The sequence below is a fragment of the Lingula anatina genome, chromosome 2, assembly GCF_051362555.1.
Source record: "Lingula anatina isolate TDL-2025a chromosome 2, LinAna3.0, whole genome shotgun sequence".
Classification (NCBI taxonomy): Eukaryota; Metazoa; Brachiopoda; class Lingulata; order Lingulida; family Lingulidae; genus Lingula; species Lingula anatina.
Genome location: NC_141768.1, coordinates 37,732,079 through 37,749,051, shown reverse-complemented (window position 1 = coordinate 37,749,051; position 16,973 = coordinate 37,732,079). Strand labels below are relative to the sequence as shown.

The following is a 16,973-nucleotide window of genomic DNA, read 5'->3' as shown; positions in this document are numbered from 1 at the left end:
TCCATCCAATGCCGTTTCACCCCCCAAATTTTCGATATTTTTGATTATTGATTATTGATTGATTATTGATCCGGATCACCACCAAAAACTAATCATCTGTTCCTTGGCCTACTTCTGACAGTTCCTGAAAATTTCATCAAAATCGGTCCATAACTTAGTTTTTTTATTTTTGATTATTGATTGATTATTGATCCGGATAACCACCAAAAACTAATCACTTCTAAGTAAACCCATTTCTGACCTACCCTGAAAATTTCAAAGAAATTCATCCATAACTTTTTGAATTAGGCCCTATGTTGATGACAAACAGACAGGGGTGAAAACATAACCTCCTTGGCGGAGGTAATTATGCACAACAAGTAATACGGATGTAAGTAAATGTGTAACTACCATAAGACTTCAGACCCAGGAGAGTTCAAGTTTGAACTTTCAAAATCCCAGAAAAAGATAAATGAAAATTTAAAAAAAATGCATAAATTCAATAAAAAATGATAATCCAATCAAGTTGGTTTTCAAATCTAAGCTGTATGCCAATCTTAAGAATAGTTCTTCTAAGTTACAAAATAATGAATAATACTCTTTTCATAACGTTTGTGGTGGCACTCAGAACGTAGGTTTTTCAGTCAAATTTAATGGAATATTTCATAATGATTAATAGCATAATCACTACCAATTTTTAATTAGCATTGCTGACAGCAGGGGCTCGAGAGTAGGTTCAGTTTTTTCTTTATTTAATCCTTAATGTTGAGAAAACCACCATCCCGGTACTTAATAAAAACTAAAAATGATGAAACACACCTACCAGTCACTATAATGACCAAAATAACAACTTTACATTTTGGCGAAAAATAATAAAAAACTGCCATAGCTGGGACTCATCAAAAACATTCAAATCACACAAAATCGACAATTTTCAGATTTACGCAAAATGTGATCAAATATTTAGAATTTTGAAAAAATTGACATCATTTGAAGACAATATGTACTGTATGGAGATGGAGAGGAGTATATCAATAATTGAACCTCTATCATAGAAAGCTAGAGTAAACCCAGAGAGTGGGTTTCATTGTTGGCTATAAATATTTTAAGTTTTCATATCTTGCAAATTACAGCTAAAACAGTGCACTTGTGCTGAAAATATTGAATTCAATTCTTGTTTAGACTCTATTTGAGAACAAAAAAGGTTAAATTCTAATTCTATTGCCCAGCCAAATCTCGTACAGAAATTTAAATTTAAAATTTTATTATGATAGTTTTTATCTACACAGCTGTACAGTGTATGTGCAGATAAAACCACATCACAGCTGATATTATATTAGACTATATGGCTCTGTAACTACCAGTGCAAACCTATGTTTGGATCCCTTTCATCCAAGTAAACTTTGAATTGTCATTAAACAATTACCTCAAATTTTGCTTTTCTGTATGTACATCTTGAAACCTTAATTTTAATTCTGTCAAATATTTTGAGATATCCTGCGTCTTGCAAGAACAAAACATCTCCAGAATGATGCCCTATAATTATGATCCTTATTTACAGCATTCCATGACAATGTTAGGAATATACGCCATATTTCATAATTTGCACAATTTTCAGCCAGTATTTTTTATAAAAATAGCCTACATCTGAAAACGTAGGATATTGCACAGGGTATCTTTCCTAATTTTCCTGCACTGCTCAGGCTGACTGCTTCTTTATTTAATAGGCCTACTTTTGACTCAATCCCGTGCAAGTACATAATGACAGAAATATTTTACAGAAAGAGCTCGAAGCTTGCGTTCTGACGAATGGACCTAGGAGATCCAAAAGCCGTAAATATGTAAATAGTTTATTTTTTCCAAGATGAACCGATGAAGGTCGCTAAAAACCGAATGAAAAGAACATAGACATAAAAATAGAAAAATTAACAAAGAAATGAAATGCACTCAGTGTAATTATTGGGGTAAGGGGTGAGTTTTGAGAATTGATTTTTTTCCCCTCTTTCTTTGGTGAAACGACCCTCTCAAACAATTTACATTTTGTTAAAATTTTTATAAGATTATTTGCATCACAAATAATATTTAATGCGTCAATATTAATTACATTCAGAGTGTAGGTGGAGCTCCACAAGTTCCGGCTGACCCTCCTCCCCCATAGGTGAATCTTGTGCCTGGTTTTCCAACCACCGTAGAGAGTTAAGATAATCATTGGCCACAGGCTTTGTGGAACGCTAGCAGGGGCGGATCCAGGATTAATTGAGGGCGGGTCCGCGGATGCGAAGCCGACCTTACCCCCCCCCCCCTTTTTCATAGATAATAGGTCTCTTGTCAATAAATGTTTTAACACATGCAAAATAATGAAGGTAACGTATACCCAGCCTTCACAGAACGTTTTGATAGCAGGATTATATATTGGTTAGACCATCAACAAGTGTTAAAAGAACGTTATTCTAACGTTCTACAATGCCACTGTCAACATCACTGATACAAGGAACATTGCCAGCAAGTTGCCACAGATTTTGATGAAATTTAGCCTACAAATTATACATTTTTGTTAATTCTGGCAAAAACACATGAACAAAGGATTTAATACTTTGCACCACTACAATTTGCACAACTTAAATCATCACATCTTGTATCAAAACTTTTTAACAATGTTATAAAAATTTTAAAAAATATGTCGGTTATATTTACCAATATAGCAAACAGTAGTCGCGCCATACGCTCTCGGGCATCAAGCCTGCATCATACGCTGTCTTAACTACACCTAGTGGCTGATTACAAATTGGGGTTGGGGTTAGTCGGCGACTAGGGCAATGAGGATTTTAGAACCCACGGGCAGTCGGTACCTACCCGATATTACCGATCGACATGATAAAATGCTTTAAAAAAAAACTATAAAAATAGACTTCAATTATGTAATAAGATTTATCAAAATTATTAAAAAGGTGTTTTCAAGTAATCCTGATAGTTGATTGACGTTCGTGATGAATTAATGGATTGTTTAATCTTCATTTTAGAAAATTCATTCTAATGAATTGCTTACAAGGTCAGCTAGCACAGGAGTAGTGAAAAGGTTTAGCAGTGAAGACTTGACTGAAGCAAGTAAGGCTGAATAGCACGCCACGGTAATCTGATAGACAAGTTGGGGGAATCCTTTCAATTGGAGGGGTTTAGTCGAGTCCACTCCATCTGAGGGATGTCAGGTGGGGCGACTCGATTCCAAATAAAGGGGTGTTATGTGGGGCTAGTCCATTTCATTAGAAGGGGTGACAGGTGGGGCGAGTCCATTGCATAAAAGGGGTTACAGGTGGGGCGAGTCCATTGCATCAGGAGGGGTGACAGGTGGGGCGAGACCATTGCATAAAAGGGGTGACAGGTGGGGCGAGTCCAATGCGTCAGGAGGGGTGACAGGTGGGGTGAGTCCACTGCATAAAAGGGGTGACAGGTGGGGCGAGTCCATTGCGTCAGGAGGGGTGACAGGTGGGGCGAGTCCACTGCATAAAAGGGGTGACAGGTGGGGCGAGTGCATTGCGTCAGGAGGGGTGACAGGTGGGGCGAGTCCATTGTGTCAGGAGGGGTGACAGGTGGGGCGAGTCCATTTCATTAGAAGGGGTGACAGGTGGGGCGAGTCCATTGCGTCAGGAGGGGTGACAGGTGGGGCGAGTCCATTGCGTCAGGAGGGGTGACAGGTGGGGCAAGTCTTGTTATTATCCCGATTTGGTTCAGAGAACAGGAACTGAAAAGATTATTCTGTTTTACCCTCGGAAATAAAAATTTTTGGCCAATTTCAGCTGATCCATTAAAAAAAAACTTGATTTAAGCTTACATCAGAATCATCCCACCTTTTCATTATTATGTTCAAATATCAAATAAAGTATTTATACGTAGAACAAGCCGCCAAATTAAAACGATTCACGATAGCAAAAGCCAAAACCCGTTAAAATTGGACCCTCCCCATATAAGAAAATATAGAAAAAATTATATCCAAACGAATTAGTTCCATATGCCATAGAACAAAAATCTCGTGAATTTTTTATAAACCAGAATTGTAAATTTATATAAATTTTAACTGTAAAATGTAGGTTGTTGGAAACCATTTTAGATATTTTATTTCCGTGCGCTAAAACAGCTTGGAGGGGTAATTTAGAAAATACTGGTTATTTTACAACTATTTAAAATTTAGGTACCACATAAAAACCGCCAACCACAAAAACACTGACATTGTTTACAGATCAGATTGAATTTGAAAGTCGTCAAACACTAAAAATAACCCTTTTCCCATTATGATTACTACTATCCTTATCATAATAACTTCATAACAAAGTGAAAAACAAAATTACAAAAGTTTTTTATTGAGTTTTCATATAATAGATATACGAAGGAGCGTGGGTTCCTGTGTGTGAAACAAAGGCTAGACTTCATAGGTTGCTTTCAGGCGGATGCTGTCCAGAATCTCGTTGAGCTCCTGAAAAGATAAAATAATGTTTACAATTTTGAAGTAAACAGACAGGCTCTGTACAATAATGATAATTAATTCTAATAATGCATGCAATATCACAGGGCAGAGGGCGCATATAAATGGAATGGCGTGCGCGTTTATCAACTAGTCTAATGTTCAGGTTCAGCTAGCGTAAAACCAAAATTATGATCTGGAATTAGTTAATGATATAACTACTTGAGGCCTCTTGTTATAAAAGTAAAATTGATAGCACAACCCGTTTCATTTGCAGGGTGGGTGAGGTTATTGCTACGACCGTTAATATATTCCTCTTGATATTAAAAGTTATAACACGTGTTGTAGTATATGTTGCTGCATCTCAGAGAAAGAGATCATTTACAACTTCTCTTCGAAAATTATAACAAATTTATTGCACATATATAGTAAGTTTTCATACAGTGAACCGCGTAATGGATGGACAAAACACGGCACAATGGAGACGACAGGCTGTGTAAAACATGTATCTGTCAATCATTGTGCAATGAGCACTCGAAATCCTTGGATCAGAAGCTCAGAACGGTGACAAGCATCATAAAATTAATTAATTTGGATGGTTATACTTAAATTTAAACACACACGACATTTTAAATTAGGTCAACATATTCAAAATTAATTGTCAAGGCCGGGGCACACAAAATGTTCAAACAGAGGGTTGCAAAGTGCAGAGGATTTCAAGCAAACTTAGTTTATCATCAAAAATCAGATGAATGCCCCGTTTATCCTGAACATTTGGAGTCCCAATGCACTGTAAGTAATATTTTCTACCATTCTCAGTGATATACAAGTAACAAAGGAAATATAGTAAAAGGATTCATGTCATAAATATTTGCCGTAAATATTTTTCTCATTCTTTTGCGCCTTAAGTATTTAATGGCTGTGGTGAAGAAATAGTGATACTCACAATATACATTTGCTTCCACGCCTTATAAAAGCTCGACCTTCTGACTGCACCACACATACTGTTGCTTCTACACCCGACTCTGTCTAACTGCCAAGTGAGTATTCGGTTAGACAGCTCGCACTACGATGAACAACTTGTTGTTATGCAAATAACAACAGGTATGGCTCATTTTAGGTGAGAGGTTGTTACTGAAACTGTTCACGAATGTTAAATAAGCCTGGCGGTGATACTTCATATGCTCAAAGTCGTGCAAATATTCAATGTCACATACGATACTCTACAAGTCCAGAAGTGTCTAACTGGGCCTACTACACATGCAGCCCAGGTGTAACAGGAATGGGAGTCCGCCAGGAACCGTAGTCCGCTTCCCATTACTTTGTACCGGTGACATTCGTCCATATACTATCCCCAATACTCCAATTAACCATAACCTGTTCTAATCATATAAGAGCCCGGACTTCCATTCCTAGGACTTCCATTTCTGTTACACCTGTTACCCTATGTGAAAATTATTCTGAAAAATCAGCATTCTTGGGTGTCTTACTTTACACACACACACACACACACACACAAATCGATAAGGTCTACTGCCATGCTACGATACATTTTGCTCAGTTAGGGGAATTGGCCTGTTGACTAAAATCAAATTTTCAGCATCAAGCCCACGTTTGCCATTCATGGAATCAGAAGTTAAGGTTTTTAACGCTAACAAAGACGCGAGACGTCAATGATGTATGAATCATATCATTTTGAATTTCTCATTGTCTTATATATATATATATATATATATATATATATATATATATATATCAACTTGCACCAGATTTTTGACGGGTCTTTCATGTGGTCAGGCCCTTGATGAAACGCCAAGGTTCATATGAATGAGTACATGTAACAATTGACCGAATACAGTTTGGTGGGTTCTAGTATGACTACTGAAAAACACGCTTGGTCTCTTTACTTATTTTGTCGACTGACTTATTTACCAATCAGACTGTTAACAGGGGCGGATCCAGGATTATTTGAAGGGGGGGGGTCCGGAACGACAGACCTCGGATGCGAAGCCGACCATCGCCCCCTTGGTGTGGGGTTTGAGGCCTGCTCAAGGCCCCAAATTTTTTTTTGGTTTTCTGGAGAGCAGTGTCCTTTTGTACGGTTTAGAACTATGATTTAGCTAGTCAAAATTCTAATTTCAAGAATATTGGTGTGATATATTTTTCAGAAATTGAAGGGGGGGGGGCGGGACCCCCCCAATCCCCCCTCTAAATCCGCCACTGGCGACAGCTGGAGTATGTGGCGACAACAACGGCAAAACATCGAACGATTAGGTGAGGATACAAATATACTTTGTCACCAATATCAAATTACTATAGCATTCAGTTGATATCAATTTCGGATTCAAGTGGAATTAGCAATATATTAGTTATGTGGCATTCCATGGGACTAATAATCCTGTGTTATATTGTTAAATTTATACATTACTAATGGTTTGGCCACCTGGAAAAGAAGAAAGAAAGAAAGACTTTAAAATGGTCTTGGTTGAAGCCTTAGTCGAACTGCCGTGAGATCAAAACAGACACAGATGTGCCTGTACACATAACCGTCACCTACCATCGCCACCCCCCCCCCAGTCCTCTATGGCGTCTTTATTGACCCCACCTTCAATAATTGCCAACCTCGCTCAAGTATCCATCTCAGTAATTTACCATTTACCTGCTCGAGCAACACATGGTGACTCCCGCTCTTGCCACCAACACCAACCAAAGATGGAACCGAGCAAATGATTTCTTCCTCTCCTTTCATATAGCAACAATAAATACTAAATTATTGGCGACTAAAGGCATACACAACTGTGTATCTTTGTATTTTTAAGGTATGTACACAGTATGCGTGAGTCTTGCACCCCAGGTTACAGCTATTATACAGAAATTTAAATGTAAAATATTTATCTTGAGAGCTTTCATTTACACATCTTTGCATGAAAATTAAACCACACCATCAGTTGGCATTATATGACTCTGTGAACACAAGTGGAAATTAGTTTTCACGGTTATGTTTGGATTCCTTTCCTTCAAATTAATTCAAAATTGCTCCAATTTTGCTTCTTTTCGAAAAGCATTTTTGACAGTGTCTGAAATGTCTATTGTATTTCATAGTTTGTACAATCTTAGCCAGTATTTCTGAATAGCAAAATTAAAATACATCTGAAAACATAGAATGTTGAAACGTGCATCCTTCCTAGCACTGTAGTTTATTTTCTTTTGAGTAAAAGCCATGCAAGTGCATAATTACAGAAATAATTTATTTTCAGAAGTTGCTTTTCACTATTAAGGACTTTTACTGTACTTCAATTCTCACTCTTTGCACATGAACGACTGGCATATACAATTTGTGTAAAATAATGTACACGTGAACAGACTAACCGAGAAAAGCATATGGATGCAAATGGTTAAAGTATTTAGTGTCATCTGAAGAAACAAATGTAACATCAAAACGGTCTTTGTCGGCATGAAAGAAAAAAGTATTCCAACCCACACTCCTTCAAATAACCTAAATTATTACATGAGGGCAAAAGTCAGGTAGTATGTGATTTAATTATGTGCTGGTAGTCAATCGCAAACGATGAAGACATTGTTCATCAGGAGCAGAATTTTTTATGAGGCTTCCATCCTCCGCCCGATCTGCAGATTTTGCCACAAGAATCGCATCTGAGAGCAGTCTTAGGGTGCATTCCCAGAGATTTAGATTGATCCAGAGATTTAGATTTAGATCGACCGAACTCCCTGGGGGTCCACGCTAAATTGTAGTCAGCCGAGCGCGCACCTTAGTTAATTACCCCCTTACAGCTTTTAGTAGGCGGGACAGACGCTTAAGCTGGCTAAGCTGACAGTAATCTAGTGAGACTCCCCACAGGGATAGATCGATCTAAAATCTACGGGAATGGGGTCTTAATTATAACTGATTGCAATCAAAAAAAGAAAAAGGCCTCTTCCTATATTATTATTTGGCCCCTTGTCAATATCGGTGTTTTTTCCCAACCCAGGTTCCAGATGAAATTGCTTTTTACTGAGGCACGGGAGGGGGAATATAACGGTAGAAGTTTTTTCTTTGGTGAAATACATAGCAAAAAAATCGTGTTAAACTAGTGAACTGAGATTTAGGGTTTATCAGGTATTATGTCATAAAAATATTTCAGACATAATTTGTATATGCTTAACCCAAGATCTTCTGAATCTGCAACTATTTCTACCAGTCCCATGTTTCTTCTCATTACAAATAACATAAATGCCATATCTATTATCTACGACTTTTTCAAAATCAGCATCTTTTTACAGAATCATCGCATCATTTTCAGTCTTTCGAACATCAATCCTTTCTTCCAGTTGCCTACCGTTTCTCTTCTGCCTCATCCATCACCCAGTAGATGAATTCACAATCAAAGAAGGAGAGTAAACACTTCTAGCGGGTTCAGGTATTTGGGTAAATCCACCTTATACCAACTGGGAGCAGAGCTGTGTCGTGTAACTGGCTCTCAATATACCCTTGTTGGACACCAGGGCCTTCCGAGATACCCCCCCCCCCTCTTAATGAGAAAACGTCGCCCTACAGTTACGTGTAGGTTGCAAAATTTTATGCTGGGTCACAGATGTGCATGAATCATATATATATATATATATATCTTCAGTAGCGCAATTAAACTTATTAAAAAAAGCTAATCTCTGCGATCGAGTATGAAAGCGACCACACTGTAGTTTGCATGCCGCCACAGTGACATTAATGTTTTATGTTTGCATTGGGATCACGACGCAATATGAAGGCAAAACGTGGAAGTTTGGTCACACTGAAAATTTTCAGTTGAACTCTTGCTGGGACTCTCTTCAAAATCCCAGATCAGCCCCAAGGCCCTCAAAGACAAAAAAAAAAAAAAAAAAAAAAAAATTAATTGACCATTACGTTACCCAACCTAGTTTTAACTTCACTGTTTCTGATACCTTAGTGAAATATGTGTTGTGTCATATGCTATCATAATCTGAGGCTCTCTGCCAGTGTCACACTAGCATCTTGTACTTACTGAGAATAGTTGCGAAAAGTTGTTCAGATAACTTTTTATCTTTAATATTAAATTTATTCACCTAAATTTCGTAGAATCTGCATCTTTAGTCGCTGTTTTTTATTCCATTTTTTTTATTTTTCAAATGTGTTTACTCTGTATACACTATATAGATAGGCCTATAGGGTAGGTTATGCTAGAAATCCACAACACCCGCTGCTTTCATCGAAAAGCGGCAAAAAATGAGAAACAGATAGGTGTAGTAAGGTGGAACATGCTGTAACAATGAAAACTGTCACTGACTGGCAATCGTTGGAAACTCTGGCCTTATCGGCGAGCAACGGTTTTTTAAGCCTCCTCTCAGTCCTCAACTTACGACATACTGTGTATCTTTGTATTTTTGAGGTATGTACACAGTATCCTTGAGACTTGCAGCCCAGATTTCAGCTATCATACAAAAATATTATCATGAGAATTCTCCTTTACACAGATTTGCATGAAAATTAAACCACACCATCAGCTGGTATTATATGACTCTGTGAACACAAGTGAAAAATAGTTTTCACGGTTATGTTTGGATTCCTTTCATTCAAATTAAATTAAATTGGCTCCATTTTTGCTTTTCTATATGTATATCCTGAAACCTTTATTTTGATTCCGTTAAAATATTTGGAGATATCCTGCTCTTTGCAATATCAAAACATCTCCAAAATATTGGTCTTCAATTTTGATTCTTTTTAAAAAGCCTTTTGACAGTGTTTGAAATGTCTATTGTATTTCTTTGTTTGCACAATTTTAGCCAGTATTTCTGAATAGCAAAATTAAAATACATCTGAAAACATAGAATGTTGCAACGTGCATCCTTCCTAGCACTGTAGTTTATTTTCTTTTGATTAAAAGTCATGCAAATGCATAATTACAGAAATAATTTATTTTCAGAAGTTGCATTCCACTCTTAAGGACTTTTACTGTACTTCAGTTCTCACCATTTGCACTTGAGCAACTGGCATATACATGTTGTGTAAAAAAATGTACACGTGAACAGATTAACTGAGAAAAGCATATGGATGCAAATGCTTAAAGTATTTAGTGTCATCTGAAGAAACAAATTTAACATCAAAACTGTCTTTGTCGTCACGAAAGGAAAAAACATTCCAACCCCACATTCCACCAAATAACCCAAATTTTTACATGAGGGCAAAATTCGGGTAGTATATGTGATCATGCCACGGTAGTACATCACAAACGATGAAGACATTGTTCATCAGGAGCAGAATCTTTTGTGAGGCTTCAACCCTCCGCCCGATCTGCAGATTTTGCCAGAAGGATCACATTAGAGAGCAGTATTAATTATAACTGATTTCAAACAAAAAAGAAAAAAGACTTTTCCTATATTATTATTATTATTTGACCCCTTGTCAATATCGGTGTTTTTGAAATGTGCCTATAATATCTGCCACCCTGGTAGAGGGTAGAATTAAGCTATTATACAGAAATTTAAATTTAAAATATTATCATGACAGCTTTTATTAACACAGCTTTGCATGGAGATTAAACCACACCATCAGGTGATATTATATGGCTCTGTGACCACAAGTGGAAATTAGTTTTCCAGGTTATGCGTTGGATTCCTTTCATTCAAGTTAATTTAGAATAGCTCCACTCTTGCTTTGCAATATGTATATCCTGAAGCTTTAATTTTAATTCCACTTAAATATTTGAAGATATCGTGCTCTTTGCAAGAGCAAAACATCTCCAAAATGTTGCTCTGTCATTTTGATTTTTTATAAAAGCATTTTATGACAGTTTTTAGAATTTCTATTGTATTTTATAGTTTGCACAATTTTATTTCTGAATAGCAAAATTAGAAAAAAATAATAAATTCATCTGGAAACATAGGATTTTGCAACGGGTATCCTTCCTAGCACTGTTACTTTATTCATTCATATATTTATTTATTTATTTATTTATTTATTTATTTATTTATTTATTAACCTTTGAGTAAACGACATGCATAATAACGGAAAAAATTTTTTTCAGAAGTTGAATTTCACTCTTTTAAGAATATTTTATTTCAGCTTCTTTAAAGATAAAACAAAACAATTTCCAAATATATAAAGTAATGTTGTCCTCGTCTACCGTTTCATATTTGCTGAGTGAAGCTTTGTGATAAAAAAGGGTTCAACTTTATTTAACGTGCGTGCTGGGTTCCTAAAATCGTAAATCAGAATGATGTTCCCCGATTGTCCTGTCATTTCATTCTTTTATCATGGATTTGACCAAAATGAGTGAAATTTTACTCCAGAGGAAACATTTTGAAACATATCTGGGCATCATTAGCAGCTTAGATTAGCAGGCCAGAAGGGAGTCCCCTAAATTTTGGTCCTTCTGTCTAACCGGGTGACCAAGGTTCATTGGTATCATGTAAACGTTCATGTAGTCAGAATTCAGAATTTGCATGGTTGCAGATGCTTCAATCATGTACATGGCCCACCCCCTCCCCAGACACACATATGTAGAGTCGACATCTCACTCTCCCCCTCTCTAACACCCCAATATCAGTAGACAAAGTGAAACTAACCCCCCCCCCCCAAAAAAAAAAATAAACAAATAAATAAATGAAGTAAAATAAAGTATTCATCTGTGAGTTCTATACTAGTACAGTGTACAGTAAAATTGCCTTCGTCAGCCATTTTGTATTTGCTGATTGAAAAACCCTGGTAATAAAATTGGGAGAAAAACATGTATTAGTGCTTAATTTTGAATTTTGAATCTGAAAGATGGAAACTTGTTGTAAATGAAATTTACAGTTTCATCTCATTGAGTAACTAAACTGAACTTTTGCGATGTTGACATTTAGACACTGAGAATTTCAAAATCAAATACCTTCTTTAAAATCACTTAAAAACAAATATTTTTGTTTAGAGATGAAGCAGCGTTTATCATATATTGGTATGCCAATATTATGAAGGACCCAAATCAACCCAGGAAGTGACAGACATCATCTTTGTTAGCGATAGATATTCCATTTTAAGTTTTTACATTTGAATCATTCAAATTATATTTCAAACAGTACAGTTAGATATTTAGATATGTTGAAACATTTGAGTAAATTCTTGTTGGGGGCCTATTTGTTGCTTTAAGATCATCGCCTTTGACAATATTTGAATGGTACTTCATATTACCCAGCCTAATCACAATTACAGGGGCTACTTCATGCCCAACAATTCAGTCAATTTAAGTATAAGCATTCTTTTATGTGTATTGCATCTTTGTTTTCTTTTCTTTTTTAAGGGTTGTATACAGCTTTACCAAAGATATAGAGGTAAAATAGATGGACAACAGCTACATATTTACACATCTGCTTTGTTATTATTTATTATTTATTTTTATAAGATTTGTATACACTTTATAGATGGAGAATAGATAAAGAATAAATAACTACATTTTTGTCTACGCAGTTGTGCATGCAGATGAATCCCACGCCATCTGCTGATATCACCTGTTGCAACAAGAAAGAACTAGTATTTTCTGTGGTGTAAAAAAAGTCTCTTGCTGGCTGTCAATTATCGTCAGTTCTAAGACTATTGGGAAGCAGCCATTTTTAAGCCCCCAGTCCTTACCACAAAACGGGCCTTTCGCAAAAATAATCAGTTTAAACAAACGTTAATTGTACTTTAGAAAATTTTGAGGTGTGGTCAAATTGCTTTTTTTTTGCGATTATTTCTAGCTGATGTGACATTACAGAAATCTTTGAAACCAAGCATACAATAAACACACATCTTGTAATTCATCAGTCCAATCTGTCCATATGTAATGTGTCTCAGTGTAGAATTGATTTGTTGTATTGTAACATAAACTGGTCCATTTGATGTTATTGCCCCAACTTCCAACGTTTAGTCGTCTAAATATCAAGAAACACAATAATTACGTGTAAATGGTAGCGGGCAGGCAGGGTAATGATACATTTTTTAAAAATTCGTTGCCTTACTGGGAGACGGTGAAGGTATTTTAAAATAAAATTGAAAATCCAATGAAATTTCTGTTTGGACATTTGTAAATGAAAAATCTTGTCCACGTTCCCCGTATAAATATCCATGAGTATGAGTATGGGACAATAAAACTGACAGTCTTATATCTAGTCCGAGCGTAAGAGGTTTTGTCATGTCCATCATGATATTATTTTCAATACGTCGGGGTCATGGTGAATAGTTTGTTGTTTTTACTTACCGAAATAATATTTTCTTCTTCCCTTTCAATGAAAACTTTAATGACCATTTTAAAATGTTTCTTTTTCTTGAACTGTAAAAGTGTGTTCCCTTCCTATAGAATGTACGTCGTATTCAAATAAATATAACCGCAAAACGTCATCTGTCAATCTATCATTCTAATGATCTAAATCAAATACTAAGACCCAAGTCACCAATCACGTTTTACCAGATACACCTTCTGTGGGTGTGTGGGTGTCCGTGTGTGTATATATATATACCCTGTATATATCTACGGAGCATGCTTGGGTCTAGATAGACAACACTTTCATTCTGACAGTAACAACTGATTATAACCATTACAGGGACCATGCAGACCTATGTACCGGTAGTTCTCATTTTGATGGCAGTGCTTGGTAAAGGCAGTAGCCAAGGGTTTATTGCAACAGGTGAGTGTCACGTTTTTCATGTAGCAAGACAGAAAAACTAGCATTTTGTAGACATTATTTGAAATCTAATCCAACTGTCATTCTAATATATCATTGTTGTTAAAAAACAACAAATATAAAAAACTATATGTACCTTCAACGCTGTATGCATTTTGCTCAGTCAATCTGCACAATGCATTTATCATAAAAAGTTTTAATGAACTCCCCACTACTCAGGAATTCCTGGTCGGGAAGGATATTTTTCAAAGATAATGTGTGTCTGGTTGATTAAGGGGAAATGAAAATTTGATGAATTTTCTTTTTTCTATAAGATGGTAACAGCTTTTATTATCCCTGCGTAAGTATGCATCTTTTAAGATTCAATTACGACCAATTAGTTTTACTGAGATTTATGTTAACACATTAGATACCCTTGTACATGCCATGTTGTTTGAAAATGTATTCATAAAATGTGTTACTGACACTTGTTTATTTATTTCCTACAGATAACTGCACTGTTTGTGGGGACCCGCACTTCATAACTTTTGATGGAAAGAGGGGACCTGTTAACTTGGTTCCCGGTAAGTGGCATGTTCTTGCAAAAGATAACGTGAATAACCCGCCTGGCTGGATGGTTACAGCCCTCACAGAGTTTCATAAGGGTGGACCAAGGACGAAACTTCTAACAGTGAGTTTCACTTGCAGATTGGTTGATGGAACTGACCACGTGGACTCGGTTGACATGGCTTCAGTTTCACACCTCGGTCCAGTACAAGTATTCGATGTAAGTTTTCCACATTTATCACAAAGGAATAGACAAAAATAAGCGCACCAATAAATAGAAAACGTAAAGCAAACAAGAAGGGAAATTGTTTCTGTTATGTCAGCGTTTCTTTTCGATAAATGAAATGTTTTACTAGCAATAGCAGTGAAAATAAATATATCGTGACGCTAATGCAAAAAAAGTGTTTCAAACTTTTTAATGCCCAAATCTCTGGCAAATATTACTCTATGTGATCTTTGAACTTAAGATATTTTTCTTTGTGTGTGTGTGTGTGTGTGTGTGTGTGTGTGTGAATCATCCCTATTAATTACCCTTTGGATATATTTTGTTAAGTGCCCTGTCCAGCAAGTTGACATTACTATTGGCCCTGGTCGCTGTGTGAAAATAACCGTTGCTGAACCAAGGTGGATCGGTAATACAGCCGGACCATGTGGTGACAACGACGGCGACAAATCGAACGACTAGGTGAGGAGACTTGGAAAATAGAGGCTCTCTTTGTCACCAATATCAAATTACGAATGTCTATTTAATACTTATGCAGTGATCCGTGCAACTTAACCTACCTTTTAATGCATAACATTTAAATTAAAATTTACACGCTAGGCCGTTGTCTTTGCAACCATTGTGCTTGTTCCAATAAACATTATCATTAATCCTATTATAACGTGGTATATTTTGAAAAAGGGGCTATGAAGGGTATAGGGTGAACCCTTGGATGAACTGTTATCAGATTAAAACAATCTATTTTATATAGATAAAATAGATACCAGTGGTTAAATGTGCCTTGTAGCCTAGCTAGTGGTTTTAATCTATGAAGAGAATCAAACAATAAAATTAATAATTCCCCAATTTCTTTTTAAATAACTTAAAAGATCCTTTTTTACAGTCACTCCCTCCCGTGAATGGAAAATGTAAGGTGGACAGAATCAAGAATCATGGTCAGCCACATCGGACTTCGGACAGAGAGAGCTTTAACGGAACTGGACAACGATTATCCAACCACAGCGGGTACTATGGCGGGACTGCAGCGCTTCTTTTATTTGACGTTTTCTCATTCATTTTGAGTTATTCTACACAGAGCAGACTTTCGGCACAGTTGCTGAACGATGAAGTTCAAGAAGTTCTTACCTTTTTCCAGTCTAAATATTTGACTTTGTGTAGAAGTATTTAGCAGAATTTTGTGTGGTATTTGTCATACAGGTTGATGTTGCTTTGAGACAGTTTGTAATGTGAATTCCGGTATGTTGGTCCACAATGTAGGCAAACAAATTGGACGGAATCAAGAAAACGCCCACAAAATTAATTGGGAGGTTCAATTACAATTATATACATATATCATTTAATTTCTTTTTTGTGCACTTTTGCTTTAAATAAACATTTAAGGTTCAATTGTTGTGTTATTTCATGGACGAACTTCCTTGCCTTCACTGCAAAGTAATAGTTAAAAGTTTTTAATTGTGTCAAGAGGTTTGAGTAAACAAACGTATGCCTCTCAAAGATTAAAAGGGTTTTAGAATCTGAGGGTATAATATAATTCCGTGAAAATAAAGGCAAGGAGATTAGGTACTGACACAGAAAGGCCCTTAAAGAAAAAAATTAATGTCGAGTGAAAAAAACGTCCGTAAAACGCGTAAATTATTCATTCAAATAAGATTTTATTCGTCAGTTCTCTCTGTGGTGCAATGCTCAGCCAATGGACGCTGAGGATTGTTACTGACGTCACTTAGGTACACTCATCTTATCTCGGTGACGCCCACGGACCCAATCAGGGTTTGTCAAGTAAGTTGCATGCCGACCTGTCCGTGGTGGTCCTAGAAATGCTTAAGCTGAGAGGCTGCGGTTAGAGCGGGTCTCCGACGCCAAAAATCCGGAATATGTTATGGCTAAGGAGAAGAAATCCACTTCAGAAAAACCCTGGTCCAGGTTTTTGAGTCTGAGATTTAAAATTTGTGAAAAAAGTATAGGGGATAAGATATTGGCACGAGAAAAAGCAGATACATAAAGTAAGAACACCCGTAAAATGCGTCAATCTTTCGTTTAATTTTTTTTTTTTTTTTTGGTAATTCTGCACTTGTCTGCCAATTGTCACCAACTTTTTCTGTACTACTGATTACTAGGTAT

At 36.4% G+C, this 16,973-nt stretch overlaps 1 protein-coding gene and 1 long non-coding RNA gene across 2 annotated transcripts; one reads left to right on the top strand and one right to left on the bottom strand.

The window, feature by feature from the left end:
- Positions 1-4,318: 4,318 nt before the first annotated feature.
- On the bottom strand, positions 4,319-5,788 carry LOC147763675 (uncharacterized). The gene is made up of 2 exons (XR_015333273.1): positions 5,389-5,788; positions 4,319-4,447 (listed from the first exon to the last, which is right to left on the bottom strand). It is a non-coding gene; the product is annotated as an uncharacterized LOC147763675 (long non-coding RNA).
- LOC106168240 (uncharacterized) lies at positions 5,102-16,241 on the top strand. Its single transcript, XM_087007079.1, has 6 exons — positions 5,102-5,227; positions 6,604-6,709; positions 14,006-14,089; positions 14,575-14,852; positions 15,186-15,317; positions 15,739-16,241. The coding sequence occupies exons 1-5, from the start codon at positions 5,117-5,119 to the stop codon at positions 15,315-15,317; spliced, it is 711 nt and encodes a 236-aa protein (XP_086863205.1). The 5' UTR covers positions 5,102-5,116; the 3' UTR covers positions 15,739-16,241.
- The last annotated feature ends 732 nt before the right edge of the window (positions 16,242-16,973 follow it).

Coding starts and splice junctions, on each gene's coding strand:
- LOC106168240 (XM_087007079.1), top strand. CDS start 5,117: ATGTTCAAACAGAGGGTTGCAAAGTGCAGAGGATTTCAAGCAAACTTA. Junction 6,710..14,005: donor GCAAAACATCGAACGATTAG/GTGAGGATACAA, acceptor TAACCATTACAG/GGACCATGCAGACCTATGTA. Junction 14,853..15,185: donor GTCCAGTACAAGTATTCGAT/GTAAGTTTTCCA, acceptor TATTTTGTTAAG/TGCCCTGTCCAGCAAGTTGA.